Source organism: Harmonia axyridis, chromosome 2 (assembly GCF_914767665.1).
Source record: "Harmonia axyridis chromosome 2, icHarAxyr1.1, whole genome shotgun sequence".
Lineage (NCBI taxonomy): Eukaryota > Metazoa > Arthropoda > Insecta > Coleoptera > Coccinellidae > Harmonia > Harmonia axyridis.
Window position 1 is genome coordinate 1,439,467 of NC_059502.1, and position 19,052 is coordinate 1,458,518.

The following is a 19,052-nucleotide window of genomic DNA, read 5'->3' on the forward strand; positions in this document are numbered from 1 at the left end:
CAGCAATTTCTATACGCAACCAAGGTTGTTTACCGCGTTAAAGTGACAAATGAATTGAAAATTGATGCAATTTCCTCAATTGGACATAATCAATGTCATTGCAAACTGATGGTACGGTTTTCGTAGAAAGGGTTATACAAATAAACGCTTTATTTGAGATATTATGGCAATGTTAGTAATACTTGCAGCGATATGAAAAGTCACGCGCACTTGTAAATATTCTAATAAGAAATTCTGTACGATATTCATTATGGAATTACGAGTATAAAACACTAAGTATTGAATAATTCGAGTTAGAAATTGATAATTATTAGATTCATTTCCAGAATACTGGTTTGAATCAATGAGAAATTACAGAAAATAGGGAATATTATGAACACTGGAAATTTAGTTATATGTTTCCTAAAGTAAAGGGTGTTTTCTGTTGAGCTATAGAACTTTAAAATGCAATTTCCTCAATTCGTCATAATCAATGTCATTGCAAACTGATGGTACGGTTTTCGTAGAAAGAGTTATACAAATAAACGCTTTATTTGAGATATTATGGCAATGTTAGTACTTGCAGCGATATGAAAAGTCACGCGCATATGACCGCCACGTCTGGACGTCCAATTTTCGATTACTTTTTCCAACATTTGTGGCCGTATATCGGCAATAACACGGTGAATGTTGTCTTCCAAATGGTCAAGGGTTTGTGGCTTATCCGCATAGACCAATGACTTTACATAGCCCCACAGAAAGTAGTCTAGCGGTGTTAAATGACAAGATCTTGGAGGCCAATTCACAGGTCCAAAACTTGAAATTAGGCGGTCACCAAACGTGTCTTTCAATAAATCGATGTTGGAAGCACAGCTCCTGGACATCATGGTTTTTCAATTCAGGAATGAAAAAGTTAGTAATCATGGCTCTATACCGATCACCATTGATTGTAACGTTCTGGCCATCATCGTTTTTGAAGAAGTACGGACCAATGATTCCACCAGCCCATGAAGCGCACCAAACAGTCAGTTTTTCTTGATGTAGCGTTGTTTCGACATACACTTGAGGATTAGCTTCACTCCAAATGCAGCAGTTTTGTTTGTTGACGAAGCCATTCAACCAGAAGTGCTCTTCATCGCTAATGGACGTAGTGCGCGATACGTATTCCGCACAGAACCATTATTTTCGAAATAAAATTGCACTATTTGCAAGGGTTGTTCAGGCTTGAGTCTATTCATGATGAATTGCCAAACCAAACTGAGAATAAATCACTTGTCGCCATCTTGAACAGTAATTCCAACTTAAAGTTTATACCTCGAAAAAAAACACCCGTTACCTTCAATTTAGAAACACCCTGTATACGCAAATTAATATTTCATAATAACACCATAAATTTTAACTGTGTCGATTTGTGGTCACGAAAATATTCGATATTTGTGAATTTTTTTTTATTCTGAGCAATGTTTTCATTCCGATGAAATCTACAGTTTTGAAATTCAATGAAATCATAAAAAAATTGATAAAAATTAATATTTTCCTTTCAAATGAAAAATTGCGAGTTCCCTAAATAAAGAATAAATGAACTTGTAAAAGATGTATGAACATTTCTGGATCGTACTGATCTGAATGACAAGAACAATGCCAGATGTTAGTCAATCAGAAATTAGTCCATTCATAAGTTTCATCACTTTAGACTAACGACCTATTTCCGCATCTAGTATATTGGTTCCAATTGATAATCAAATAAGATTAAATTCTTCTTTTATTGAGACCGGAGAGAGAAAGAGATAATCGAATCAAACGCACAGTTGACCAACCGATCGTAAAAATTGAATAAACATCACTTATCGAATGTAAATTTACGAGTAGTTGGCGTTCGAGAAAATAAACAATGTTTGTTTCATAAATACTACGTGAAGTATCGCAACACTTTACTTCTACTATTATCTATAATTATATTGACGTTCTCTTGGTTATAGTGAACGAAAGATAATTGAATTCGAATTTATTTACTTGTCTACCTTTGGCGGAAATGTTGGAAGTTTTTGCACGTCTGTTTATACACGATGAGTTTTATTGAGCCAATTGAAAAGTCCCCGGTCTGATGCATAGATGGCGGTGCTAGTATCAAATCAAAATAGAATTGGATCTGTGTCCATCCACTTTATGGAAGATATTGCGGAAGGATCTTGGTTTGCATGCTTACAAAATCCAACTCGTGCAAGAATTGAAGCCAAACGATCATCAAGTAAGGCGTATATTCGTCGAATGGGCCCAAAATGAGATTGCCGTTGTTCCCGATTTTCATAAGCGAATTTTGTTTAGCGATGAAGCGCACTTCTGGTTGAATGGCTACGTCAACAAACGAAACTGCCGCATTTGGAGTGAAGCTTATCCTCAAGTGTATGTCGAAACACCGTTACATCCAGAAAAACTGACTGTTTGGTGCGCTCTATGGGCTGGTGGAATCATTGATACGTACTTCTTCAAAAACGATGATGGCCCGAACGTTACAGTCAATGGTGATCGGTATAGAGCCATGATTACTAACTTTTTCATTCCTGAATTGAACAACCATGATGTCCAGGAGCTGTGGTTCCAACAAGACGGCGCAACATGTCACACATCTCGTGCCACAATCGATTTATTGAAAGACACGTTTGGTGACCGCCTTATTTCACGTTTTGGAACTGTGAATTGACCTCCAAGATCTTGTGATTTAACACCGCTAGACTACTTTCTGTGGGGCTATGTAAAGTCATTGGTCTATGCGGATAAGCCACAAACCCTTGACCATTTGGAATACAACATTCGGCGTGTTATTGCCGATATACGGCCACAAATGTTGGAAAAAGTCATCGAAAATTGGACGTCCAGATTGGACTACATCCGAGCCAGCCGTGGCGGTCATATGCCAGAAATCATATTTAAAATGTAATGCCACAAGATTATCTTGCGGATAAATGAAATTCATGTGAATCGAATAATCCATCGTTGTTTTATTGCAATTTAAAGTTTTATAGCTCTAAAAAAACATCCTTCACTCAAAGAAAATACTTGATGCGACAAATTTTGGTAATCAATTTCTTTAAACCTACTTTTGGTGGAAATTTTGTGTCAAAAATACACTCCCTCACAGATAATTCTCGTGAAATATTATCGAAAAAAGACTACGAATATTTCACTAAAAAAAATCTCCGTACGCCCCAACCCTTTTTTTTTATTTCGCATTACCTTTTTCCATCGACCGCTTCACCGTTACCTGCAGAATTTATGGGATCATATTTTACATCGTGCTACGCATTTAAACCGCATGTGGCCAAAAAGCCTGTGCAGCAATCACAGTTAGCCAATTACCACGTGATATTACAAATTACTTTTCGAACTGGTTTTTTATCCGTAAAATGTATCAAAAAAATTCCGCGATCACAATTTCTTCGACGGTTCCGAGAATTTCGACGGCATTTAGCGAAAATTAGCCGTAACGGGGACCTCCATTATTGTGTCGGTAATATGCCGAGGTTTCTGTCAAAACAACGTGAGGGAAGAGTTGTTTAAGTACCCGAAATTCCTTCGAGAAGGGAATTACGAAAATTTTATTGCTCGTTTCGAATTTTCAATTAACGATTATTCGAATAAGAAAATTTGATTAAAAGGATTTTGAGAGCTCGTCTAGGGATTCACGGCTTGGCTTGATTTTCAAGCTACTTGGCTTGAGCTTGACTTGATTTCAAGTCAAGTCGTAATTTTGAAGTTGTTAGAAAATGAAAATTTCAAACCGCCATATTTGCGAAAATCCTTTCGAATTTTGCTCAAAAAGTTAACAAAGTTTCAGTACATAGTATCTATAAAGAAAATCGAATCTAAAAATCACTCAAGAATTCAAACCCTTAAACATCAGCATCTTATCCTGAAACACCCTGTATATACCTCATTTAAGTAGAAAGATCACTCAAAAACAACTCGTTATTTTATTACAGTAGAATGTGTCAACAAAAATTCTCAAAATAGTGCAGAATTTACAAATTCGAGCAACTCAAGATTCACCAACGATGAATTTGATTCAATTTGAAAATAACCTAAATCAAAGTTGAAATTTGGAAAAAGTTGTTTTCCTTGAATGAACTTACTCCCTATTATAATTGTTTTTGGGACTTACCGATCTATTCCTTAATCTGAAGGGATTTTTCATCATTGTAAAATTCGTATGGTTTCATTATTTTCCTATAAATTCACTGCCTTTCATTTTCATCATCAGTTCTAACAATTCACTCACAAGATTTCATAATTCTGAAATATAAAACATATTTTAATAGCATCAACACTATTTGATGAAATAATTGAATGTATCAAATGCAACTTGCATCAAAAATTCCATAAAATACCTTAGAAATAACTATCTGAAGAAAAATTGATCGATTCAGGAAAAACAAAATCAATCATTCAATTATTTCAATCGATAATAAAGTTTACCCCAAAATAAAAAAAAAACTTTCAATAACACCAACAAAAACTAAAATAATCAAGATTAGCTGTTAAAAATGACGACCACAAAAACATATGAAGTTGTTAACACTAACTTCTAAACCATCTTGAAACTTGAACACCCTGTACCACAAAAGTTGAAAGGTTCAGGACATAGATTCCTAAAGAAAATAGGATCTAAAAATCAGTCAAGGATTCATACCCTCAAATATCAGCATCTTTTCCTGGAACACTCCTTATACACCTCATTTAGATAGATCACTCAAAAACAACTTGTAATGTTATTGCAGTAGAATTTATCAATAAAAATCCTCAAAACACTGCAGAATTTACTAATTTGAGCAATTCCAGATTCACCTACGATCAATTTGATCCAATTTACAAATTACTTGAATCAAAGTTGAAATTTGAAAAAAGTTGTTTTCCTTGAATGAACTTACTGCCTACAATAATTGTTGTAAGAACTCACCGATACTTATATACTTCGATTCATCTTCGTGGCCTTTTATTTTCATCATCACCTCTAGAAATCGACCAATGAGACATCATGAATCTATAACAAACAAAATATTGAGTATTATCAATACCATTTGATAATATTAAACGTAAATTATGATAAAATACCCTAAACTTACCGATCGATCTATTTCTCAATATGAAGAGACTTTTCGTCATTGTTAAATTCATAATGATCCATTATTTTTCCAAAACTTCATTACCTTCCTTTTCCATCACCACTTCCAGCAATTTACTGACGAAATATCACAATTCTATAATACAAAACATATTTTTCCATCATCAACATCATTTGATTAAATAATTGATACTATCAAATGTAACTTGTACTCAAAATTTCATAAAATACCTTTGAAATAAGCATCTGAAGAAAAACTGATCGGATTACGTAAATTATTCACCAATTTTTGCAAGTCAGCCTCATAGACTACTTAATAATTCAGTCTATACCAGCACCATCGATTGGTAGGCGGGGTTTTGGAATTCGTTCAATCTGTGATCACCAGTAACTAGAGTACTGACAATCAAAATCTGTGGTTGAGTTTTTCATCTCTGTCAACTGCAAATTTTATCGAATAATAATGTTTTGAGCAACCGTATGCTAGTCTGCTCTTTCTTGAGATTCTTTAGTGATCAGTCCACTTGGACTCCGATTTGAAGGATATTGGCAAAACCTCAGTTTGTTTTCTATGCTACACACAGCAAATTCCTTTGTCGTTGCCATAGATATAAGTCAATTATTTGTCACCTATGGAAGCGAAGACATAAATTTTAGTAGATCTTGGTTTCGTGCCGCTCAAAATGTCTCAAACAAAATCTAATCAGTGAACAAATCAGAAAACATCCTATATTTTATAGTTAAAATGATCATAAATTGTAGGATAGATTTGAGCAATCATTCTACTTGAAGAATTGATAACGGAAAAACCTAGAAACTTGAAATGTTCAGGGTAAGTTCGAAACTTAACTTGCATGATATGAGTTCAGTGTTGCAACCGATTTTTTTGTTATTAATTTAATTAAATTAAATCTACTATATCCTAGACATACTTCGTTAAATTAACTTTTTTTCATTCTTTCTATTTTCCTTAATGATTGTTGTGAAAATGGTGGTGGTTTTATGAACCATGAAATTTTTAAACGTATAGGTACTTATACCAAGTAATTCGACGAGCTCTTTCTCTCTCTTAATTACAATTACATCCACTTTCAATTTGCGACAAAGGAATGTAATGACATTTCTGACATTCCTTTTATAGCACTAAGCTGTTAACCCCAGGAATTTATGGCAAAAGCACAAACTGATTAGATCTTTAACCTCTTGAACTTCTCAAACGTTACGTAAGCCTTCGTTATACTGTTTTTAAAGACCCTCATACTTTTCTTTAAGTGATGGACCTTCCTTTCTGATTGATACCCGCATATCGGCAACACAGACCCCGATATGCATTTATTTATGTGCGTGGCCTTCGCGTTCTCCAGTTCTGCCACCCACCGATCGTTTCTAGAACGAGGAAGTAAAACAGAACGTATGAATATGCATTTCTCGTGCGGTCTTAGGTTTATGGGTCTGTAAATCTACTTGTTTTTTAATGACGGCGTTATATTTTTGTATGAAGACGGAATTGAGCTATTAGCTTCCTAGCGGTTGTGAACTAAAACCTCTGGAATTTTCGGGTGTTCAATATTATCTCTTTTAAACCAACAACTGAGAATTGGATGATCATTGGGAATTGGACACTGAGTAATATTTTCTGACATTTGTTATGACATTTGTGTTCATTAGGTTATGCCATTCAATAATAGAAACATACACGTTTCAACAACATTTAGAAATTGTGTTATCGAAATCAATTTTTTTTTCTGAATATTGAGATCAATTTAAAAAGAATTCATGCATGAGATCATTTAGTTAATCGACTGACTAGTTTAGGGTGTTTTTTTCGAGGTATATAACTTTAAGTTGGCATTACTGTTCAATATGGCGACTGATTTAACAGCTGTCAAGTGATTTATTCTCAGTTTGGTTTGGCAATTGCAAGAATTGAAGCCAAACGATCAATCATCAAGTAAGGCGTAGATTCGTCGAATGGGCCCAAAATGAGATTGCCGTTGTTCCCGATTTTCATAAGCTAATTTTGTTTAGCGATGAAGCGCACTTCTGGTTGAATGGCTACGTCAACAAACCAAACTGCCGCATTTGGAGTGGAGCTAATCCTCAAGTGTATGTCGAAACACCGTTACATCCAGAAAAACTGACTGTTTGGTGCGCTTTATGAGCTGGTGGAATCATTGGTCCGTACTTCTTCAAAAACGATTATGGCCAGAACGTTACAGCCAATGGTGATCGGTATAGAGCCATGATTACTAACTTTTTCATTCCTGAATTGAACAACCATGATGTCCAGTAGCTGTGGTTCCAACAAAACGGCGCAACGTGTCACACACATGCCACAATCGATTTATTGAAAGACACGTTTGGTGACCGCCTAATTTCACGATTTGAACCTGTGAATTGGCCTCCAAGATCTTGTAATTTAACACCGCTAGACTACTTTCTGTGGGGCTATGTAAAGTCATTGGTCTATGCGGATAAGCCACAAACCCTTGACCATTTGGAAGACAACATTCGCCGTGTTATTGCCGATATACGGCCACAAATGTTGGAAAAAGTCATCGAAAATTGGACGTCCAGATTGGATTACATCCGAGCCAGCCGTGGCTGTCATATGCCAGAAATCATATTCAAAATGTAATACCACAAGATTATTATGCGGATAAATAATTTTCATGTCAATCGAATCGTCCATCGTTGTTTTATTGCAATTTAAAGTTCTATAGCTCTAAAAAGAACACCCTTTATCTACTAAAGTCGTCAAATTTACCGAATGATTTCTATCTTTCGAAGTCTAAACATATTCAGATATTCAAATTGTTCACAACCCTGATTAGTCAAACTAAATAGAAAAAAGCTGAAAAGTTAACAAGAATTCTTCAACAGGAAAATGTACAAAGCGATACAAGTAGATCAAACCGCAGATAAGATTAAGGGAACAGAATAGTGATACATCAGACGTTGTTACCATACAGAACGAATTTCGATCGTATCGAAAAACATTTCACTTGGACTTATTGTTGGTGTTTTAACACACAATACAGTAACTAATCTTTGAATGAATAAAGCATGAAACGGAGCATATAAATCATGTAATGACTATTTCCCATTTCCTGATAACTGACTTATACCGAAATAATGAGTCATGTTCGAGATTCAAAACGATAAAATGTTTTAAAGTTTAACACACTGAGCGTTGAAACACAATAAGGCTGGTGTTGGTAGAAATGGTGAAAGATATGTTTTTTTTAATGAATGGCATTGATTGTTATAAGGTTTTTATATTATTTTGATATTTGCTAAAACTACTGATAAAGCTACAAAAATATTTCAAATTAGGTAGGTAGATACTAACGAGGGTACTTATACTCTGAACTTGTTCGACATGTTTCCAATTTTTGATTATTTTTTATCTGGAGTAGATACTTTATAATCAGTGTTTCAATCGTTTGGGAATTCAATGAGAGTTTTATTTTTTTTTAAATAAAATTCGTTGTTCTGTTGACTTAGTTTTGACACCTAATTGATATGAATCGAATTTTAGTCAAATTTTTTATATTAGTCTACAACTTTGCTTCCACCGTTCTACAATAGATGGCTGAAGCGGTAAGTGGAAGTTGAAAGAAATAGATCCTAGATGTCATACAATAAGCTGAGGTATTTGTAAGCATAACGCCATCGAAATATTGGTCGTTTTGTGTCTGCATCATAAAGTTATTCTCGATTAAACATGTCATCTGAAGAGCCAAATTCTCGTCATTTGCGGGATGTTTTAACGTTCTGCTTTAAAATGAAGAAATCTGCGACTGAGGCTCATCGAATGCTCTCAAATACCTATGGTGAGACCGCTATCAGTGAAAGAACGGGCCGAGAGTGGTTTCAACGCTTCAAGAACGGTGATTTTGACGTCGAAGACCAGCATGGCGTTGGAAGAGAGAAGGTTCTCGAAGATCCAGAATTGGAGGCATTACTTGATCAAGACTCGTCTCAAACGCAACAAGAATTGGCAGGATCATTGGGAGTGACGGAACAAGCCATCTAAAAACGCCTGAAAATCATGGGAATTGTTAAGAAATAAGGAAATTGGGTGCCGTACGAATTGCAGCCGAGAGATGTTGAACGACGTTTGTTTGTTTGTTAACAGCTGCTTGTAAAGCAAAAACAGAAGAGATTTCTGCATCGCATTTTGACTGTAGACAAAATATAGGTTCATTACGATGATCTCAAGCGCAGAAAATTATGGGTATATCCCGGCCATGCTTCCACGTCGATGGCCAAACCGAATATTTACCGTTCCAAGGTCATGCTCAGTATTTTGTGGGACCAGCTCGGGGTAGTTGAAACTGTTTTTTTTATATCTAGGTGGCTTAGTCCAAATTGGTAGCCTGATTTCAATGGTCCTAACCCTTTAAATTGAACTGCAACATTATAACAGATATTCATAGTACAAAAATATAAAAGTCTTCATACTCTAGCTGTAGATATTATGTTTCAATATAAAAAAATCGAGAAAATTAGTGATTTGGAGTCTTGAGCTTTTGAGAACTCAGTCGTTAATACGCCTACTGCGTTCTTTAGGACCACAGAACTGTATGAAGGTATAAATGAGATGAGATGGCATTGTTGCCTTAATAAACCAACACTTTCTGACTCAGCTTCACATATTCTCTAAAATTTTTCAGTTGGAAAATAAATTTTCAAAGAAAAGTGAAAAAACATAGCAGAAAAATACAGATCGACTGTTACATCTTCAATGCACTCTGAAAAAGTTTAAAAAACAACCAGCGGAACCCGCCGAAATCGATACCCATGAGACCCAACAGCCCGAAGTGGCATCAACCAATTCATCACCCGAGGATGCTGCCGCCGCTGCATCCCATCTCCTCGCACTTCTTCTCGGAGAAGCCGTCACCCCGACCCGATCGTAAGAAACGACAATTAAACTTAAAAAGATGATTCATGCCCCAACAACGCGCACAACGGGTCTATATTCTCGCTAGACCGAATCAGAACTCGATGACTTAAGTCAGTTCGCTACGCTCTGTGGTCCCGAGCACTACGCGCAGCCACGGCTTATCATTGCAGTCGGTGAATACGCGCCACGCTCGTCGTATCCTCGTCTATCTGCTCCTTTTCGTGCTTAAGTGACGCCCTCGTACATTATGTGAACGTGTGTGACGGCCAAAATGTGCACTAATTCAGGATTTAACGTCTCAGGTGAGTTCTGTGATCCCTAATGGGATTAGTACCCGCGTGCTTTTCTGTGGATCCACCCTATTGACGTGACGTTTAGAGATGTGACTTGAGCCGACTAGAATTGATGAACCTGTCTAGTAGAAAGGCAACCAGTTGGCGACAAATGTGTGGGACCTTGAATTATAAACAGTGTCTTGTTTATTTCTAATTCGTGTTGTCGTTTTGGTGTCTGTGCGTTGGTTAGGTTACGACATCCTGGGTGGAACAAAGGGTTTTTTCAATTCGTTCCTCTTCGATTATCGCTGTGACGATTGTAAAATTAGAGGATGGGACAAAATATCAACGAAGTTTGTTGATTCGTGTTTACTTGAACCTTTTGGCCGATTTTTTTTTTGAATGGTAGCTTGATTCCTTGAACATAACTGTTCAAATGCCGTCCTCAGTTACCTTCTTTTTAGTTATATACAGGGGTGAACAAAAAAGGAGAGTTGGCAGACTCGAGAATATTATCAAAATGTTTTCGAAAATTTCAGTTTAGAACCTATAATTGCTGAAATAATAGCCTAATCTCTGAACTGCAAGCATTTCCGTAATCTGCATTATCGAATCAGTTGATATGATGGTATGAAATTGCCATGTGAGAACTTTCGTAAAAAAAAACTTCTTCAAGTACGAAAAAATTGAGACAAATTTTTCAATCTAAAAATTTTTGAGTGAGTGCGATATTAGGCTCATTTGGAATCGCTTACCGATTCTTTAAGACCTCACTGTTTATGAGAATTTTGAACACAACATTTGGAAAAAACCGTAAAAATTGATTCTCTACACATTAATCGTCATATCTCCTAAAAAATTGGTCACATCCCCCTCGAACAAAAACGTTTTTTATAGATCGAGCTGTGATCTAAAACATACTTAGGTTTCAAGTCCGTATCTCACCTCAAGGAAAGTTGACAGCTTCGAGAATATTATCGAATTTTTTTTGAAAATTTCAATTTACAATCTATAATTGCTGAAATAATAGACAAATCTCTGAACTGCCAGCATTTTCGTAGTCTACATTATCGAATCAATTGATAAGATGGTATGAAAATCTCATGTGGGAACTTTCGTAAAAAAAATTTTTTTCAAGGCTCAGATATGATAAATTTGAGACAAATATCTCGATCTAAAAATTTTGTCGATATCAAATTTTAGATCATAGTTATTATGCCGTTTTCTGATTTTGTTCTTCTTTCTGCTTAGCAATTGATATTCAATAAGCATTCACATTCTCTGCGTAAGAAGGTTACATTCGCCAAATTTTTCGTCGTGGCATGATGAAATAAAAATGTCATAACACATGATTTGTGATTTGGCCAACCCAAATAGTCGACATACTCGAAGAGAGTGGACCTCAAGGCAATAACAGTGAACAAACGAAATACCAGATGATATTCTAGAAGATTTAAACATACTCACTCCACATATTTCTTATATTATTCTGATAAGGATTATCTAGTGTTGTCTATTGTTTCAAACAGAAATGACGATCTTGCAGAAAGCTCGCATCGCAAACATTGTTTTGCAAAATTCATGCCAAGCATGCAATTAGAAGCTTTTAACGTTGATCATTAGAAATGTTTGCGAGTATTTGCTCTAACTATGATGGTATTGACTGGTGTTATTATCACTTCCTTATCTGATGACTAATCCACATTTTCTTGACCTTAACTATTCACATGAATATTTTCGACTTGTCGACCACGATTGTTGATCGAAAAAAGGTACCCTAATTCTGTTTTAGATGGCATGCCACCCTACAGATATATTGGAAATCAAAAAACAGGAAATATAGACTTCCAACAATAGAATTTATTGAAGCAAAATCTTCAATAGTATAATATCTTTATGAACTGTTGACAAGTATTATAAAAGAAGAATAGATACACTCAAGAAAAAATAAATAATGGCGGTATGAAAAAATTGGTCATCTTGAATTCGCACATATTCAACTCTAAACAGCCCACAGGTAGACAAACCAACTGACGCACTTCAATGCTTCAGTTCTGTCATCAAGCCTACTTGCCTAATATCAACAACACCGTTCCACCTGCATTTTATGATTCTGATGATGAAACCTAACCTTGCCTCATCTGTCAGTCGGCGAGAAATACCATAAACGTCTGCATGGGAAGCTGATAGTGCCTTACATCTCATGGTGTGAAACATTCATTCATGATTCAAGGAAATGCCATAGTATTGGGTTACGTACGATGATAGGATCGTGGCTATCGTAAATGTTATTGAAGACCTGAGGAAATCTGCTACGTGGAATCGCAACTAGAGGTTTATGCGGGCTATAAAAACGCCTACAGAGTTCTCAGAATAAGGTATTCTGCCTACAGAGTGTTGAGATATCCAAGAAAATTACAGAGAAGTAATGAAGTAGAGACGAGAGCTTGCATGATGCTTGAAGTTGTATGGTTGAATTTAATGAACATAGATGGAGGGAGCTTATGTCATTTTCAGTAAGCAGATTTTGTTCCCAATATGGACCATAAATTTGACAAGAAGCGCGCGGAAATGAAAACATATCAGTGATACGATATTTCACTCAATTCGCGAGTTTATACACAAAGAACGCACTTTTTATGTCCCATAGTGAATCAACGTTTCATATTAACTCAAAATATATTGAAATAAATACCTAAATATATCAGAAATTCAGAAAACAAACTTCAAGCGTGCCAAACGACGTGAAACAACCGATGACATTAGGAGAGCAAAAGTTGCCAAACCTTGGATTTCAGCAGGTAGATACAGAAAATAATAAATATTCTGCTGATTATAAATTCCACAATTAGGAAAAATATCAGATTCCAAATATTCAAATTTGCATATTTAATCGAGAATCACTCAAATAAATATATTTCATTCAATAAAATATACATTCATAACGATATAGTAAAATTGTGGATTTGAAAATATATCACAATCCGACAACGTAATCTAACCATGTTGGGGACATGTAAAAATTGCGTATACTCCCTCTATCTATGTTTATTACTCTATGAGTTTAATGTACAATTTTAAGCATCACCCTATATAGTTGATTTATTAATTCCATCTCAAAGACTACGATTTTTCCAATAATGTCTGTTCAGATGAATGATTCTTATGTATCAGGTTGAATTCATCATGCTATTCTTATCAACGGTTTAGTTCAGACCCTGCCTTACAGCATAAAACTGTGTGAGATCACCTAACTTTCCATTACGTTCAATAAAAAGTTATTATCTGCTATTTACCCAATAAGCTTTACAATACTTCTCCTAATAGATCCTAATGAGTTCTTCTCGCCATCAACTTCTGGTGCTGCGCTTATCTTAACGGCATAATTTATTTCATCCATCGCATCGGAGGGATTATGTGGAACATAGAGTTACATACCAACGCTCATAGAGATCGATGATTTCATATCATTATCAATTTTCTACATTAACCTTCCCAAAATCCGTTCCAGTTGTTTCAAAACTAGGATTTGCATAAATTTCGCTTATGTAATGTGGGTCACCACACCATCAGTTATGATCATCTGATAGCTATGAATTACCGCATCAAAGTGTGGGTTCCTTGAACTCAAGAACACAGAAAATTAAGTGTGTCTCGCTGATGTTGCTATATGATTAATAATAATATTAGTGTGCGCAACAGGAACTGTATTTTCTGAAATTCATGTTTTCTTCAGGAAACAGAACATTGTTTGGTGCGACCTCATATTTAAATGCATAATCTGTGATTTGTTGCATTTGTCTACGTCACAAATATTAGAATAACTAACAAAACATCAGAAATATTCGCAGACAAAAATTTAAAACTAAGAATAAGAGGTACTATGTTTTTGGAAATTCTTACTTTTCAGAAACCAAAAAGACAAATGTCAGACAGAGACAACAATTGTTGTCTCTCTGTTAGATTTATTTTTGAATATGTTTGAACCTGTTCAAATTATTACAAAAGACTTGACTTTGTCTGGGTTCTCGGTCACTCGATAATTGAAGGAAATGAAGAGGCCAAAACACTTGCCAGAAAAGAAGCACAAAATTCTTTCGTTGGACAAAAATCTTCCTGTGGTATATGTAAATGTACCTGAAAGAAAGTAAAGGGTGTTTTTTTTAGAGCTATAGAACTTTAAATTGCAATAAAACAACGATGGATTATTCGATTGACATGAATTTTATTTATCCGCATTGTGGCATTACATTTTAAATATGATTTCTGGCATATGACCGCCACGGCTGGCTCGGATATAGTCCAATCTGGACGTCCAATTTTCGATGACTTTTTCCAACATTTGTGGCCGTATATCGACAATAACACGGCGAATGTTGTCTTCCAAATGGTCAAGGGTTTGTGGCTTATCCGCATAGACCAATGACTTCACATAGCCCCACAGGAAGTAGTCTAGCGGTGTTAAATCACAAGATCTTGGAGGCCAATTCACAGGTCCAAAACGTGAAATTAGGCGGTCACCAAACTTGTCTTTCAATAAATCGATTGTGGCACGAGCTGTGTGACATGTTGCGCCGTCTTGTTGGAACCACAGCTCCTGGACATCATGGTTGTTCAATTCAGGAATGAAAAAGTTCGTAATCATGGCTCTATACCGATCACCATTGACTGTTACGTTCTGGCCATCATCGTTTTTGAAGAAGTACGGATCAGTGATTCCACCAGCCCATAAAGCGCACCAAACAGTAAGTTTTTCTGGATGTAACGCTGATCCGACATACACTTGAGGATTAGCTTCACTCCAAATTGCGGCAGTTTTGTTTGTTGACGTAGTCATTCATTCAGAAGTGCGCTTCATCGCTAAACAAAATAAAATGGACGTAGTGCGCGATACGTATTCCGCACAGAACCATTATTTTCGAAATAAAATTGCACTATTTGCAAGTGTTGTTCAGGCGTGAGTCTATTCATGATGAATTGCCAAACCAAACTGAGAATAATTCACTTGACAGCTGTTAAATCGGTCGCCATCTTGAACAGTTATGCCATTTTAAAGTTATATACCTCGAAAAAAAACACCCGTTATTTCAGAAGAAGGAAAAACCTAAAGAAAAATCATTCCAAGATGTTTCTTCGATACTTTCATACTCCGAGATCTAAGAAGTATCAGGATCTTAGCAAGAATATGCTTCACCTCCACACTGTATTCCTTACAGAGTATTGCTGACTCAGGAAGCACCTCATGAGAATGAGTCTAGCAGAAAACAACGAGTGCAGATTCTGCTGGGAGGAGGAAGAAACTCCGGATCTCCTGGTGACGGAATGCCTCGCCATCACTTGTCAACGCAAAAATACTTTGGATAAGAGACTTGTAGAAGTGAGGAAGTAACCTTCTAGAAGCCATTTCAGATTCTGGAGATCATAAGAACTCTAGAACTGGAGGGCGAGCTGTAGACGACAAATGGCGATAACAGCTCTGATGAGGGCCTCATAGCCCCCTCAAATTTACAATCCATGACCTTCATTAGATTAGGACTGGATTTATAATAAAAAATAGGGCTGAATGATCCAAGCTCCTGGCTCAGAAATAGGCATGAAAAAGGCCTTCTGTTGAAGGGATAACAGAGGAAGATATAAGTATGTGAAAACGTTTGTTCTCAATCTAGGCCGGCTCCAAGTGAGATAATCGCATATTCCAGGGAATGTGGAGAGAGTCAACAACCTGTATTTTTAGCAAAACGACAGTCTCGGGCGAATTCTTCATAGGGCACCACCATTGAGCGTTCGAACAATGATTCCTTTTACATATTCATGATACGGATCGCCTCTGGTAGCGTTACAGCTTGTGTGGCTGCGATATTAAATCACCACCAAAGGACCATAATTATTATGGCTGCGATTACAGTTACAAGATAATTTTCCTCGAATTCGTACAACAATCGTTGTATGTAATAAAGTGTATTTATAAATATATGCCGAGATAGTTCTGTTGTTCCTGATAGAGGGAGAATGATTGAGATTATGATGGTGTATTCTTATCTCGGTAGGCTGTAAACAACGGTTCTGTGAATCTCGAGTCTGATGTGGGAATGTTCGTTGTGAACAACCACTTGTGAATGCTCTTTTGACGCGCTCAGTTTTAGGTGAGACCGCTAATCTTACAAGCAAATAATATTTTTTTTTTATTTAATGAAATAAAACCAAAGCTCTCTAAACTTAAGTCAACCTGTATTCTGCAACTTGATATCAAAGTTAAAGTTTCATGACCTTCAAAGAATTATCTGTCATGACCCATACTGTCAGAAAATATTACAGGACCCAGGTAGACCATGTTGGTGAAATTCTTCGGTTTCTGGATTAGTGAGAGTTTCCATTTCTTCTGTATATAAAACCATATGAACAAGTCTAATAACAATTCTAGAATATGGATATGGAATATAACATAAGGGACCCTAAATTGTCTTATTTGTGACCAACTAGAATCTATCTATCTCTTCGAAAACAATATGTTTTATAGTTTTCCAAATCTCCATCAATATCACTAAAGCAACTCTCATACGTTTGTAACGGTGATTCACAGACTTTAACAACAAGCTTATCAGTATTTAGAACCGATTATCAAGGTAAATATTGAAACTTCTGTGGTTTCGTATTATTAAAGTACACACTTCATGGTAAATTGCAATGTGTGGTTGAAAATCTAAAGTGAAATCATCGGAGCAAGTCATGTAGATTTTTCATCCCAAAATATCGTCTGTTTTAGTTTCAAATTTGTCCAACAAAGATTTAGAATGAGTGCAATATATCGTAATTGAAATAATGATTACGTGACGAAAGAATGGAACTATAAATATTTAAAGTTTACATAATTAAAAAATCCAAATAGAAGACAACAATCCAAGGTTGAGTATAAATTTTAGTTCAACAACTCTGCGAGGTAAATATGTAAGAGCAATAATAAGAAAACTGGGTTTTCTTCTTTTTCTTTCTTTATTTCTTGAACACCACCTGCTTATCAGTTTCTTATCTCTTCGTTGATTCAAATCTCTACATCCATTGTTTTCTCTCTTAGATTTTATACCATGAAATGATGAAAGACATACAACTTCCTCTAAATAAGTAGTCCTCATCAATGATCAAAGTTTCAATTAAATCCTCGAATATTCATATGATCCCAATCATTATTCTCCTGAAAAAAAAATAATAATAAAGAATAAAATGATCAAAATGTATATCTGTCCTCAAAGAGAAGCACAACTCATGAATTGAATGCAAAGAGATGCAACATTGTAAAGAAACGATTCAACTAAAACTAAATACCCTGATCCGTCAACCGTACCAAATGCAACAAGACGCAAAACGATCTTCCGATCTACGATTACAAACGTCAACGTCAAGAAAAATCGACGTCCGACAGTAGTCGATCTGATCGAAACCTCTGAAGCGTAAGAAACGGTTTCTACTTCTATGGTCACCCGCATGCGGATCTACGCAATGTTTATAAGGTTCATAGAAAGTTAATAGTCGAGTGGATCGCGATAAGATCATACGTTCTTCTGAATTAGTCGCTTGAAAAAATCGTGCCGGCCGTGCAAAAACTGCACACTTGAATTTCTTGAGATGCAAGTCGATCTAACAAGGCTTGCCAAGCATCGCTGAATTGGGTGTTTGTTGGAAACTGAAAGAGCATTGAAATACAAATACCTTCGCCTTTTACGTTTTTTTTAAGCGAAAAAAAGTTTGAATACCCTACGAACCATTTTCTTTGTCGCTTAACCTTAACTGATTATCTCCCTTTGACCTCAAGTACCTATTGATTATTATATGAAGAGTATTATTGCACAGCTAACTCAAGATCTATTGAGCCCCAACAGAGCTTTTATCTCTAACCTAACCTAACTCAAGATCTATTGAGCCCCAACAGAGCTGTTATCATTACTGAACGATCTACAGTTCGTCTTCCAGTTCCAGAGTTCTAATGTATCCAGGTTCTGGGACGGCTTCAAGCAGTTTACTTCACTTCCCCTCCTACAAGTTTCTCGTCTGAAGCATTTTAAATTTGCTGGCAATGGAATCTGCACTTGTCAGTTTCTGAAAAGTCCATTGTCATCAGGAACAGCGAGATCTAAGAAGTATCTGTATCTTAGCAAGAATAGGCCTCACCTTCTCCTATAGGGCATTGCCTGCCCAGGAAGTACCTCATGAGTCCAAAAGGAAAAGACGAGTGCAGATTCTGCTAGGATGAGGAAGAAACTTCAGATCACCTGGTAACAGAATGCCTCGCCATCGTTAGCCTTGTAAAAGTGAAGAAGTAACTTCCTTAAAGCCATCCCAGATACTGGAGTTCATTAGAACTCAACAAAAGCCTATAAGGAAAACGATGAGGAGGTGTGATATGTTCTTACTGAGATGCAGATACTTTTAGGATCTTCCAGTATGGAAGTATCTAAGGAATTTTTTAGAGTGATCCTTGGGAGATTCTGCCAGAGTATTTCTGTTTTGGTTCTCACCTCCTCCTATTACTATATTGTAGAAGCATATTCTTTAAGCAAAAACGTTTCCTGAGTAGTAACGAGAAGTTCGTTTTCTTTTTTTTTGCAAAAGTATTGTCCTTTTTGTTTCCTTCGATTCCAATGGGACTAGGAATCCATACTAAAAATATCTAATAACTCTTGTCTGATTCATTGATATCCTTCATATCAACTTTTAGTCTTTTAATCTCTAAGATGATCTCTCATGCTTGGATATTAGTTTGACCAACATAGCA

General features: G+C 36.0%; 1 protein-coding gene across 4 annotated transcripts in view; it reads left to right on the top strand.

Moving 5' to 3' along the window:
- LOC123671993 (pleckstrin homology domain-containing family G member 3) overlaps positions 1 to 19,052 on the top strand; it is a 135,073-nt gene that overhangs the window by 89,266 nt on the left and 26,755 nt on the right. The window contains exon 1 of one of the 4 annotated variants that reach the window (XM_045605930.1): positions 5,755 to 5,930. The exons of 2 other annotated variants lie outside the window; for them this stretch is intronic. Coding sequence is in view for 1 of the 2 variants with exons in the window: in XM_045605929.1 (XP_045461885.1) it covers positions 10,282 to 10,312 (31 nt within the window). In the remaining variant the exon portion in view is untranslated. Of the gene's footprint in view, positions 1 to 5,754; positions 5,931 to 10,130; positions 10,313 to 19,052 lie in introns of those variants that run through there. One more of the 4 variants, XM_045605929.1, reaches the window with a different exon arrangement.